The sequence below is a fragment of the Pogona vitticeps genome, chromosome 1 (assembly GCF_051106095.1).
Source record: "Pogona vitticeps strain Pit_001003342236 chromosome 1, PviZW2.1, whole genome shotgun sequence".
NCBI lineage: Eukaryota > Metazoa > Chordata > Lepidosauria > Squamata > Agamidae > Pogona > Pogona vitticeps.
The window spans coordinates 55906517-55920795 of NC_135783.1; the positions used below are offsets into that span (position 1 = coordinate 55906517).

At 41.2% G+C, this 14279-nt stretch overlaps 1 protein-coding gene across 7 annotated transcripts in view; it reads left to right on the top strand.

Annotated features, from left to right (window-relative positions):
- Positions 1-14279, top strand: part of RGS7 (regulator of G protein signaling 7) — a 206945-nt gene that overhangs the window by 130419 nt on the left and 62247 nt on the right. For all 7 annotated transcript variants that reach the window (XM_078383119.1, XM_020787368.3, XM_020787383.3 and 4 more), the window contains exon 4: positions 12276-12326. In XM_078383119.1, coding sequence (XP_078239245.1) covers positions 12276-12326 — 51 coding nt within the window. The remainder of the gene's footprint in view (positions 1-12275; positions 12327-14279) is intronic.

Consider the following 14279-nt stretch of genomic DNA (forward strand, 5'->3'; position numbering starts at 1 on the left):
ACAAAAATGGTAGGGACCTAAGAGAAACAGAAGATATCAAGAAGAGGTAGCAAGAATACAAAGAGGAATTATGCCAGAAATATCTGGATGTCCCGGACAACCCAAATAGCGTGGTTGCTGATCTTGAGCCATACATCCTGGAAAGTGAAGTGGGCCTTAGAAAGCATGGCTAACAAGAAGGCCAGTGGAGGTGAAGGCATTCCAGTTGAACTATTTATAATCTTAAAAGCTGACACTGTTAAGGTGCTACACTCAATATGCCAGCAAGTTTGGAAAACTCAGCAGTGGCCAGAGGATTGGAAAAGATCAATCTACATCCCAATCCCAAAGAAGGGATTAATCCATAATGGCTTTCTCCATAACAACAACAATAAAGTATAGATTGATCTTCTTTTGAAATTCTTTAGCGCTGGATTATGGAGAAAGCCAGAGAGTTCCAGAAAAACAGCTACTTCTGCTTCATTGATTATGCAAAAGCCTTTGACTGTGTGGACCCACTGCTTATTTAACTTATATGCAAAATACATCATGCAAAAGGCTGGACTGGAGGAATCCCAAACCGGAATTAAGATTGCTGGAAGAAATATCAACAACCTCAGATATGCAGATGATATCACTCTGATGGCAGAGAGTGAGGAGGAATTAAAGAACCTCATAATGAGGGTGAAAGAAGAGAGCACAAAAATAATCTGAAGCTCAACATCAAAAAAACTAAGATCATGGCCACTGGTCCCATCACCTCCTGGCAAATGGAAGGGGAAAATATGGAGGCAGTGAGAGATTTTATTTCTTGGACTCCATGATCACTGCAGATGGGGACAGCAGCCACAAAATTAAAAGCCTGGCGTTTTCCTTGTTTCTAACCCTAGTGAAGGGTTAGTGAATTTGAACAGTTATTCTTCCTTCTTTTTACTTGGGCATCCACCATGCTGATGTAACTCAACTTTGGGAATAAATCTGCAATTCAATCATTCAATCATTTTTCAATCATTCTTTTCTCATGACTTTTTCCTAACAGAATTCTTTCATATGTTGGTACATTTCCCATACTATAGTTTTACCTTGTATTCCTTATAACCACCATATTATTGCATTTTGTGTAGAGAGACCTTATTTACTCCCCAAAAAGTAAACACTGAAATTATGAAGGTGTTCATCATTGAGGTGGTGCTGGGTAGGGGAAGGAATGGCAGTGGGGGTAGAACATGCCCACCTAGGAGAAGAGAGGTTAGATATCTTACATCTATCCCCTCTTCTAGTCCTACCCCCAACCAGGTGGTATCAGGTGACCATATCAGCAAACCCTCGAGCCACACAGTGCAGTTGATGAATGCCAGGTCAGTACAAAATGAGACTGCCCTCATCCATTATGTAATTCTGGATGAGGGTGCTGACCTGGTGTGCATTACTGAGACCTGGGTGGGAGAGGAGGGTGGTGTTCCCCTCTCCCACCTGTGTCTGCCTGGTTACTCTGTCCAGCACCAATGTCACTTGGAGGGTTGGGGAGGGGGAGTTGCTATAGCCTATAGGTGATTTATGTCTTTGACCAGGCTTCCTATTCCTTTGAGATACAGGTCTTGAGGGCCTGTATTGGTGTTGGGCTTACGAGACAGATTAGGGATTCTGTTGGTGTACCACCCACCCTGCTGCATACCAACAGTCTCCCTGCCTGAGCTGACAGATGTAGTATTGAACCTGGTGTTGAGGACTCCCAGGCTGTTGGTGTTGGGGGACATCAACATCCATGCCGAGGCTTCATTTACTGGGGAGGCTCAGGACTTCATGGCCGCCATGACAACCATGGGACTGTCTCAATGTGTCATCGGCCTGACACATGAGAAAGGCCACACCTTGGACCTGGTTTTCTCAACAGGACTGGAAGGTGGTGGTTTGGATGTGGAGGGGCTGGTTGTGACCCCATTGTCATGGTCAGACCACTTCCTGGTCAAGTGTAGTCTATTAGCTTCTTCTTCCATCTACAAGGGTGGGGGATCTATTAAGATGATCTGCCCCCAGAGACTAATGGATCCAGAAGGTTTCCTGAATGCTCTGGGGGATTATCTGTCTGATATGGTTGGCGCTCCTGTCGAAGCTCAGGTCACCCTATGGAATAGGGAGATGACCTGGGCGGTTGACACGAGTGCGCCTAAGCGCCCTCTCCCTGCTCACCGAGCCCAGACAGCTCCTTGGTATACTTCTGAACTGCGGGCGATGAAGCGAGAGGGGAGACGGCTGGAGTGCAGGTGGAGGAAGTCCCGCTGGGAGTCTGATCGAACACAGAGCCCATATTGCTTCCTCAGAATGTCGTCGAGCAGAGCTGTTTCGGGTGGTCCGGAATCTTCAACTGAGAAATCCAGTGGAGGTCCCAGACTGATCATCAGCTCACTGTGATGAGTTTGCCACTCATTTTGACGGGAAAGTCGCTCAGATTTGCAGTGGGTTGGACTCCACCGTTACTGCAGAATCAAAGGATGTGTCCAGTGTGCCGTGCTTAGGTCAAATACTAATGGATGGGTTTCAATTGTTGAGGCCTGAGGATGTGGACAGGGTGCTTGGATCTGTCCATTCTACCACCATTCCGCTCAACCCTTGCCCATCTTGGCTAATTGGAAGATCTGCCAGGGGGGTTCGCACCTGGGTCCAGAAGGCCGTGAATGCCTCTTTGAGAGAGGGAGTGGTCCCTACCACCTTGAAAAAGGCGGCAATTCATCTACTCCTTTAAAAGCCTAATCTGGACCCAAGGCTGGTGGTTAACTACTGACCAGTGGCGAATCTCCTTTATTTGGGCAAAGTATTGGAGGGGGTTGTGGCTGGGCAACTCCAGGCGCTGCTGGATGAAACGGATTTTCTGGATACATTTCAATTGGGTTTCAGGCCGGGTTTTGGTATGGAGACTGCCTTGGTCACCCTGTACGATGACCTTTGCTGGGAGAGACAGGGGGAGTGTGACCCTGTTGATACTCCTGGACCTCTCAGCAGCTTTCGACACCATCGACCATGGTGTCCTTCAGGATAGGCTGGCTGGGTTGGGAGTTGGGGGCACCGCTTTACGCTCCTTCCTGGATGACCGTGTCCAGAGGGTGGTGCTGGGGGACAGTTGATCTGTCCCATAGCGTTTATGTCATGGAGTTCCTCAGGGCTTGATACTGTCCCACATGCTGTTTAACAGCTACATGAAACCGCTGGGAGAGGTCATCAGGAGTTTTGGGCTGAGGAGTCAGCAATATGCTGACCACACCCAGCTCTACCTCTTGTTTTCCACCAATCCAGGTGACGTGGTTTCTGTGCTGAACTCGTGTCTGGACCTGGTAATGGACTGAATGAGGGTTAATAAATTGAAACTCAATCCAGACAAGACGGAAGTGCTGTTAGCAGGTGCTTCGCCGGACAGGCTGGTAGGCCATTTCACTGCCCTGAATGGGGTTACACTCCCCCTAAGGGACAGGGTCCGCAGCCTGGGGTGCTCCTGCACCCCAGTCTAACTCTGAAAGCCCAGGTGGACTCGGTGGCCAGGGGCGCCTTCCTTCAGCTGTGGAAATTGTACCAGCTATGGCCCTACCTGGACGAGTGGAGTCTCATGACAGTTACACACACATTGGTAACATCTTGTATAGATTATTGCAATGCGCTCTACGTGGGGCTGCCCTTGAAGATGGTCCAGTAGCTGCAACTGGTCCAGAATCGAGCTGCGTGACTGGTGAGTGGTGGGACCGCTAGAGAACACAAGCCGATTCTGTTTAAATTACACTGGCTACCAGTTGCTGCCCAAGCCCAATTCAAAGTGCTTGTTTTGACATATAAAGCCCTAAACGGCTTGGGCCTGGATACCTGAAGCACCACCTCCTTCCATATGAACCTACCCGGCAGTTAAGAGCTAGCCAGGGGGACCTTTTGAAAGAGCCATCCCTCAAGGAGGTAAGAGGGACGGCTTGTAGACAAAGGGCCTTCTTGGCAGCTGCCCCCAGACTATGGAATGCCATCCCAATTGAGATTTGCCTGGTGCCAATGCTGATAACATTTTGGTGCCAGGTCAAAACCTTCCTGTTCCAGAAGGCTTTTAATTGAAATAATATCAACTGTGGGTCCTGATGGGAATTTTTAGAGTATATATTTCAATTGTATCTTAGTTGTTTAATCTTTTTATTGTATTTTAATTGTTCTAAGCCACCCAGAGACCTTAGGGTAGAGTGGGTGGCATATAAGTTAAATAAATAAATAATATATAAATATAGGGTTATGCTGGTAACAATATTTTGAGCTTTGTTTCACTTAATTTTAACTACATAATTGTTTACTACAGAAGACAAAAGGGAACTAGTGCCCAAAGTACATTTTAAATATCTTTAATAAATCCTCCTGCGGTGTGCAGTATGCTTCAATCTTGCCCCGGCTTTTCACTGGGGAAATCTAGAAACAGGCATAAGATGCTTTACTAAGATATTCAGCAGTTTGTGAGATACAGAAATGTCTCCCTATTACAATAACTCATTTCTCTGACTGATAAACATCAAATGCATCATGTAGTTGTTGAGGATTTATTATTTTTTGCACCACTGGGATTGCAACCATTGTTTATTATTTATTTATTTATTTATTTATTTATTTATTTATTTATTTATTTGATTTATACCCCACCTATCTGGACCACCGGACCACTCTAGGCAGCTGTTGTTTCAGATCCTCCTTCTACTGTAAATGCACCACATAGCATTAAACAAGGTAGCATATGTAAAGATTAGAGATGGGGATGAATATAAAAAGGATTTTTTTCTACGAAAAAAGTGATTCGTTAAATATTCATCAATCCGTATTTGTCAAATTTTAAGTCCTGATGAATACGGATCAATGAATATTTTCCTATTTTTATTCGTCCTTCGTAATTTAAAAAAAAAACATTCTGTCTACCAGCTGCCAATCAGCTGATTGGTGGGCCGATAGGCAGCCACCACCCCCACAGCCTACCCACATCACTTCCTTTCCCTACCTTAGCCCCCAACCCACCACCACCACCACCACCACCACCCCCTTACCGTAATCACCACCGTCCTCATTGAGGCCTCCATCTGGCCTTCACCGCCACAGCGTGTAAAAAGGGAGATTGACTGCCCTTTGCAAATATGGCAGCTGCGGCTTCATTTAGGATAGGGAAACTGCTGCTGCCATCTTTACAAAGGGCAGCCTCGATTCCTTTAGCCTACTAGGCATTACTCAATATTAATTTTTACATAATACCTTGGAATCTGTTAGTAGTTACTTTAAGAGTAATACATTGTAAATTTTACTAATATTTTGTTAATAAGTGGTACAAATCATTACAGCTGTGTTGAAACTATATGATGAAGCTACTTGTAATATGATTTTCACTATAAGATGAGGAGCTGCTGGTGTCTTCAATTTGAAGTTTATGGCTTTGCTTTTCACTTTATAGGAGTTATCCAAGGTGCTGAACCTATTCTGGGGAGGGAGTTCAGGACCTTGGATGGCCTCTATAAAGTGTGAACTAACCTGGAGTATATTCACAGCACCCCTGAAATTGGAGTCACCAGCTATGAGTGCATAACATATCCTTCTATCTTTGGGGTCTGCCATCTAGGACTGAGTGTTTGGTTTTGGAAAGGAAGTACGTTCTTACATTTCAGGATCCTCAGAATAGCCTGCTCTAGAGCACCAATATTTATGCCTCATGAACACTGACACACTCAAGCAAGCAAAACAACAAGACTTTGGATGGTACCTATGAAACATGGTTCAATTATTCCAAATATTTTGTCTTGGAGACAAAATGCTTTGAATATTGAAGACCTAGATCTCAGAATATGACAAAAATAACATACACTATACAGTCCTCTGGGTTGTAAATGCAACCCAGAAACAATCTGAGTGACTCCAACTAAAACCCCAGTTTCTGTGTTCCTAGATACCTGTCTAACATTTTCCAGTTTTGTGAATGTTAAGAGCTTCATTCAGGCATTCAGCATAGAGGTTAAATCATCAGGAAAGGAGAAGAGCATGCTAGACACACATCCTGAAGGGTCATCATTCTGCTTATGAGAGAAGCATTGGATAGGAAGAAAAAGAGAGCCTTTTCTGAAGAGAGGAAGAGACCTCTGCCCATGGAGTCTCCCCAAATAAGCAAAAATGCTGGAAACAGAATGGAATGGTGTATGTCTGTGTGCTAGTATGTTCCCTTTCCCTCTTTTGATGATTTAACTCACATTTTACCACCTGAGTAGAGATGAAGTTATGCCAGAAGCAAGCTGATAGTGCAGGTCCATGTAGAACCTTTGATTCATTCATGACAACATAAATGCCTGTTTTTACTCTGGGTATTTAAGCTGGCAATGTGAATGAATACTAATAATTGTCAAAATTCTCTGAAGATAGATATATAAGAGAAAGGGAGTGGGAGTGGGATGCTATCATACCTAGAAGGTTCTATCATTTGTTTGACATGGAAAGATGACAATATTTTCTCCCTCGAGAAAAAAACACCTCTTCGTATGAAATTGTCTTGGATTTCTTTGCTTTTGCTTTTTTATATGTATACAAGCAGACTAACAAATAATTTCCTAATAAAAAAGCAATTGGGTCGATCTGCTTTCAATATTATGCAATTAACTAAGGCAGAACAGTTGAGACAGCTGGCTCATTTTCATTTATGTTGCATGGAAATGGGCTAATTTAACTAGGTTTGCTCTGAAGGTACAGTTCACCTCTTGTTCCTCTGACCTCTTCAAAGAATTATGATATTTAGGAGACAGGAAAACAACACTATTCATTGTTAAAGTGTGTCATCCCTGTTGTCAGTGAAAAAAAGCAGAACTGCATTAAAGTGGTTTGGAGCAGAGGTTTGTTTTGCTTTAAATGTTAAGCACTCATGCTTCTGATCAACTGGATGTGAAACAAGCTACAAGTTCAAGGAAACCAAACTTCTGCAAGCAGGTTCTTTGCACTGGACCATAGACTGCTGAGCATACTGGAGATGATGGACTTGTAGGAGTTTTACTGGAATGTCTAGATACTAGCCACCCAGTACTTTGCATGTATGGATCTCATACACCATTACTAGTGTTCAGAAAGCATTAATAATCTATTAGCCAGGGAGACAGAGAACTTGCTTATTCAGTTTATGGTTAGCTGTGGCTGTGAACTAATTGTGAATGCAGATTCCAGTTTGCAAGAAAGGGAAAAGAAATCAACTGTATTAATTAAAGGAATAAGTAGGTCCTCTTCTGAAAAGTGGTAATTCAGAGTACACTTATAGTAGGGTTTTGCTCATGGGAATGTGCAATGTCAAGTTTTTTAAAATGAGAAATATCGCATCCTGCGAGCAGAAAACCACTAACTTAATTGTCTATCTACTGTAGAAAGGCAATACCAAAGCATCATAAAAGTGCCTTGTATGGAAGCAACCCATAGCAGCTACAACAAAGACAGTTAATACTAAATACATCCATTTGATATTCTTCAGTAGTAAGAACTGAACTAACAATCAACACTGAACTAGTAGTTACTTTTCAGAAACATGAAAATCTAATGTTACTTTTTTAAAATGGCAATTATTCTGATTTTCAACCCCAGTCTTGTACAGATGCAATTAAAAAAATACTGCTTTTGTTTTTTCACCCTTCATTGCATCTAATTTTCATGATTGCCCTTCTGGGTGGACCCAGTTTGGTCTGCCCTCTGGAGCTGCTGAACTGTCTTGTGAGCAAATTATGTGATTTAAAAGACTCATGGGATATTACATAAAGCCTCTGGGATCCAATGGAACTGATTATATGTTAGTGTCGAAAGAGACATAAACACATAACTACAGAGGGACATAGGTCTCAGAATGAATCTTGTAGAAGAGACCATATCTCAATCATAAGAGCATGCAGAAGGTTCTTAGGCTCAAACTTGCCATCTTCAGATATGTAGAAAATAATGGGGGGAAATCGCAATCATAGTAGATAACTGCTGGGCTGAATGTATAAATAGCCTGATTACATATAAGTCAACTTCCTGTAGCTTAGAGAGATGAAACAGAATAGGATCTCTTGAGTTTCTTCACTAGTAGTTTGAGATACAACATCTCTTAAAAAGGTGACTATATATTTCGCTACCTCAATTCATAGTCACTGACAGAACTCTCTCTTTCTCTCTCTATTTCTGTCTCTCTCTCTCTGTGGGGGAAGAGTCATTATAGAATCCAGCATTGTTAACATGATTAGAGGGAATGCCTAGCCCTGTGTCCCTCACCACAGCTTTCTCTGTGAGAAGGATGAGTTGGCTCTTCATGTGAACAAATACAATACCGAGATTTTCTTGCTCATGTGTAAAAAGCACTGCTCTTCATACTCATTGGACTAGGCATTCCCCTTAAACTATACCAGTACTGCTGAATTCTGTAAGGACTGGAGAGAGAGATGGAAAGAGAAGGAAATGAGATCATGTCTGCCCTAGCATTGGCACTCTATCAGTACTAATGCTACAAGTTGAAATATCTCTGGGTGACTAATATGCTTTATATTGGTAAAATTAACACTCACAAACAGCTGTTAGTGTGCTATGGAAGAGGGTATCAACGTGCCAATTGCAGTGTTACTGATGCTTTTTAGTGAAAGAGTTTAGCTTAGGTGTGGGATATAACTTGGGGGGAAAAAGAAGACGGGAAAACCTGGCACTGTTGTGGCACCATAAATGAAAGTGAATCAAACAGCCTCTTTTACTTAGCCTACTGTTGCTTACCCCTTCCTTCTCCTTTCTGTTTCTGAATTCTTTGCAACTGAGTTATGAAAACTCACACTCAGGGCATCTTCAGGAAGGAAAGGCATTTTTGCACGTATTCTAAAATAACACACAAAGGCTTTGGACTAATTGAAGTGTCTTGACAGACTACATCTGGTGGGAAATAGACTGGTTATTTTATTTACTTTTAAAAATATTGAGTCACCATGGGAAAGAAATCCTTTGGTAGATGCACCAGAAATATAATTTCTGTTAACATGAAATTGTTGTTGCTCTGTCAGTGTTCTCAGTATCAGTAGAGTGGTAGATCTAGACTCCTTTTCAAAATAAATCTTAAGAAAAGAGAGCAAACAGAAAAACAGGTTTAGTTCAATTGTGCTATCAGAAAGAAGGAGAGACACTATCTAAACTACTCAGTTTGCTATGAATCCTGATGTATTTTTATGGCATCAATACCATGCTTGTTACTTAATACATATTCTTTTTAAAAAGTAGTGAAAAGTTACTCCCCCTTCTTCTTTTTTTCAATTCTAAATGCTTCATCCTGCTTGGATCTGAGGCATGGTAGTCAGAGATACAGAGTTCTATTCCAAAATATATCGTTTCTTAGTGAGATGTTAAACAACAGTGATGACAAAGAATCTCCTTGAAATATTCCTCTTCTGATGCTAACTTTGCCAAGTTCTTTATCATCATCATCATCATCATCATCATCATCATCATCATCATCTGTGCATTAAGTATGGGAACACTGTACAAGCTCAGTGAATTCAAATAGAATCGGCACCCTTCAGCTTCTCCACACTTTTTAAATGTTTAACAAGTTGAATTAAATAAGTGACAGAAATTAATTAAATAGGTTAGCAGGACTCTATATCTCAAATATAGACAGACCATACAATTAATAGTCACATGTAACATTGTGTTTTATGGGAACAACGTTATGCTTAGTGGATAAAGCTGAACATCAGAAACACTGGATTCTTGATATTAAACCGGAGTAATTGAATTTCTTTGCCATCATCAAAATTGCTCTGTGACTGTTATTAAACTGCTTCAGATCCATAAAGATTATAATGATCGATAATTTCTGCCAATTTTAATCTGGTTTACTGAGAGCATTGACCAAATGTTTTGAATACATATGAAATGTCTTGCTCTGGTGGCCTCAAACATCATCCATTTTCTCATACATATATTTTTTCTCACTGCCTCCTCACTGTGAGATGTGTCTTATGCAATCTATTATACAAATCTAATTCTGTGATCAAATGATATATCTAAAAGTTATCTTCCTAAACCCAAATTCTTATGTTCGTGCATTGTGTCTTTCAGGAAATGTAGTGTTACATCTCTTGTCAAGTGGGTGGACACGTTTGTGGTGATTTAATAATATTCTTCAGTATTCTTGCCTCTTACTCCTCGTAACACCATGTTATGTAACTGAGGTTCTAATTAGAATTTGTAATTAAATGGAGGCTTGAGAACCGCTAATTTATCCAAAGTTTTGCTGCATACTCAGGAACTTTTTCTCAGGTCTATGGTTTGTCAAATGCAGCATCCTAGAAACATTGTGGGGTGTGTGTACATTGAATTCCAAATGGAACCTGAGAACATGTGAAGACCTATGCAAAAGGTTGCATGTACACAAATACATTACAAAGCATGATCTGAATTCAGCAGCTAATGTGATATAAATGCTGACCGCTAAGAGGACATTATATTGTTTCCCACTTTGGTTTCTGTATAGCTCTCCTCAAATTCTGTGAGGAGAAAATACTAGGCATTGGAATACTGACCGTCGTGAGTACAGTTTTGGCTGCAGTACAGCGGTTTAACCACTGTGCCATGAGGCTCTTGTCTATACTGGTAGAGATGACTTATGTGTGTGTGTGTGTGTGTGTTTAGTCGTTTAGTCGTGTCCGACTCTTCGTGACCCCATGGACCAGAGCACGCCAGGCCCTCCTGTCTTCTACTGCCTCCTGGAGTTGTGTCAGGTTCATGTTGGTTGCTTCGCAGACACTGTCCAGCCATCTCATCCTCGGTCGTCCCCTTCTCCTCTTGCCATCACACCTTCCTAACATCAAGGTTTTTTCCAAGGACTCTTTTCTTCTCATGAGATGGCCAAAGTACTGGAGCCTCAGCTTCAGGATCTGTCCTTCCAGTGAGCACTCAGGGTTGATTTCCTTTAGAACTGATAGGTTCTCCTTGCAGTCCAGGGGATTCTCAAGAGCCTCCTCCTCTTCATGGATTGCTGCCTTGTCATGGCGAAGGGGCTTGAGTAACTCAGAGAAGCTATGGGCTATGCCGTGCAGGGACACCCAAGACGGACAGGACATAGTGGAGAGTTCCGACTAAACGCAATCCACCTGGAGTAGGAAATGGCAAGCCACTCCAGTATCTTTGCCAAGAACGCCCCATGATCAGAACCAAAAGGCTTAAGTGGTATATAAATTAATTAGATGTCTATAACAATGGTGACAGTGATGGTGATGAAAACACTGCCGCCTATACTGTGGCATCATCTCCATATGTAAACTTTACTGGGAGGTAGGAATGTAATTTTGTGAAAAGCAAAAGGGAAATGAATTCTGCGTTGAAAGATTATGTATAATTTCTCTACAAAATATGACTACAGTACAGATTTAGCTCTGATCAGAAGAGTTTCTCAATACTTTATCAAATGCTTCTTATTAGAATGATGTACATATGATGCATGAACTTTTATATAGTGGATATATAGGATAAATCAATGTAGGCCACTATCAAAACTGTTCCAACTACGCTGCATTAAGATTGAGTTGAAGCTTTTAAACTATGTCTGAGAGTAAGCATGGGACAAACAATATGGAAACAAACAAATCCTGAATCATTTGTGTGCCAGCTCTTTTCCATGTCAGAATACCTCAAGTGATGTGTGTGCAATAGAGATTCTTGTGAAAATACGACCACAGTGTTCCTGAAGTATATTTCTGCCATGGCTGATTTTTTTCCCCTTGTGAAACACAGTGTAGCCCTATTGGGAGAAACCGAAGGTTGTTCTGCCTTTTTTCCAGTCAGACAGTCTGAAGACAGTTAGAGCAATGTATTTAGTCCATCAGCAAGTCATATAGTTAGTCATGAAGCTAGTTAGTCAATTAAGATCTGTTCAAGAAACCAGTCACTATTTTTGACAAAATGTTGTTCACTTTTGATCTATAAAGAATTGTCAATTAACGGAACATTTTATTCTTTTCACTTATTAGTGTTATATGAATGAATTATTTAGACAGTAAATGCCAGCTGAGGAGAACTAAGCAATACTGAGGGGAGACTTGAAGCTAATTGTACTCTGCATTTTCTTCAACTTTTTCTGCTGTGTAACTAAAGGTTTTTAAGCCATAAATTTCCATACTGTGCCAATAGAGCTTTCAACAGATACATGTACATAGGATGGTAGCTTTACATAGCTTAATGAAAGTGAATTATCTCAGAAAAGTAAATGTTTGTTCTTTCTGTAATTTGGTGCATACATCTTAATGATACTATAATTTTCTTTCTAGGTTCAGACATTGTTCAGTGGTTAACAAAACATTTATCTATAGAAGACCCAGGTAAATATATTACTTTTACTTTTTAACACTTTCCTCTCGTGTGCATTGAGGAAGCTATTTAAGCTTGGTTTGTTTCCCCCATACTATTGTAATAGAAGTGCAGAAGCGTCAGAGTATTCAAAAATCTGTGATGACAAAAAATCCAGAGCATCATTGGAAGCTGGACTTGTATTTGGAAGCAGAACATGCTTAACAGGAAAATCCTATGGCCAAAATCTTGTCGCTTAGTTACCCCTGTGGAAGGCGAATGGAGTAATTCCTGCAGCTTCTTGCTGTCAATAAATGTTTCTCCTGTTTGGTTTTACAGATAGGCATGTGCCTGTTGGAATGTTGTACACTTGAAAACCTGAATAGGGGCTATTGGAAGGTGCCCTGTTTGTTTTCTATGGATATAGTTAAGCAACAAGATTTGGGCCTATGTGTTCACTTTAACATGACCATGCCTCAGTCTGTATTGGAACACTGGCTTACACTTGCAACTTGGGAGATAGTATAGCTTTGTCCGCATGTCTACATGTCTGAAGGCGTGTAGCACTGAATGGTTTGCAGGCATAAAGGGTTAATGTTGTAAAAGGACGAAATATGTGTTTACTTTAATATGTGGTCTGAGCCTCAGATAACTGCATGATGATTAAGCAAATAGCTCAGTGTAGGTGCTGGTCCATTGGATTGCCAGCTCTTATGATACACTTTTTCAATGAACCCTGAATCATTGCCCAACCCATCAGAAAGATGCAATAAATGAGCTGAACAAAGGACAACTTCATTAAAGCCAAGTAAGCAATAATGTTATGAAAAGTTGAAGGCAGTAGGATAAAAGGAAGACCAAATATGAGATGGATTGGTTCAACAAAGGAGGCCACAGCCTCAAGTTTACAGTGTCTGGAAAGGGCTGTTAAGAACTGAACATTTTGTAAGTCACTCATTGATACATAGGCTCCTCATAAGTCATAGGCAGCTTGGTGGCACACAACAATACTAACAGACAAGCTATAATGAGGGATGTGTTAGCACGACTGACCTAGCCAGATTCCAAATGGGAATACTGAGATGGTCTTCACCACACCATGAATGTGCAGCCCCTGGATGTGATATGGTTGACCAAGTCCAAAAGATAGATGAAATTCTCTAAAGCTTTCTCACTGGTTGCATTCTTTCTATGGTCCACACTATGCCACTACTGTCGCAGACTGTGTTGAGTGCCAATTAGCAAAAGACTTAATCAACCAAATCAGAAATTCAGACCATCTTCTTTGTAGCAAAACATTTAACATGAATTAGACTACAGAGTGTGTTATAAGCAGGGTATCCAACATGGTGTAGTGGACAGAACGATAGATTAGGACTCGGGGGGGGGGCTGGGTTTGAATCCCTTCTAAACCACGTAAACCCATGGGGGTGGAGAACTGGTAAAACCACTCCTTAAATATCTCTCTTATCTTGAGAACTCTATTAGTTGGATGTGACTTGAGAGCACAGAACACAGAAGCTACAAAAGGTGTAAAGATGGCTTAGAGATGGGTGGGGGTAATTGAGTGTGAGTTCATGAGTGTGCAGGTGAATGTTAGTACTTGAGTCTATGCTTGTTGCATTTGTTGCCTGCCAAGGAAGTTAGGTCTTCCAGGTTCTTCCTGGGGAAGAAGGCAGCACTTGGAATTCTTATATCGCCTTGAGAGAAGGGTTTTTTTTTAAGTCATAAACTTTCATGCACCCAAGAAGATGATGCCACTTGGGAATTTCATGAGAATTGGGAAAGAGAGCTTCATTGCTCACATTCACACCATATTCAGAGGTACCTGCTTATAAAATCATAATGTTTCTATGTACTGCATGTCATATAATATGATGATTTGAGTAATCCAGAGTGATGACACAGTTATTATATACATTACACCCACTTCTCTATCTGAAAACAATATTATAGGAAAAAATAATTTACCTGAACATAACCAT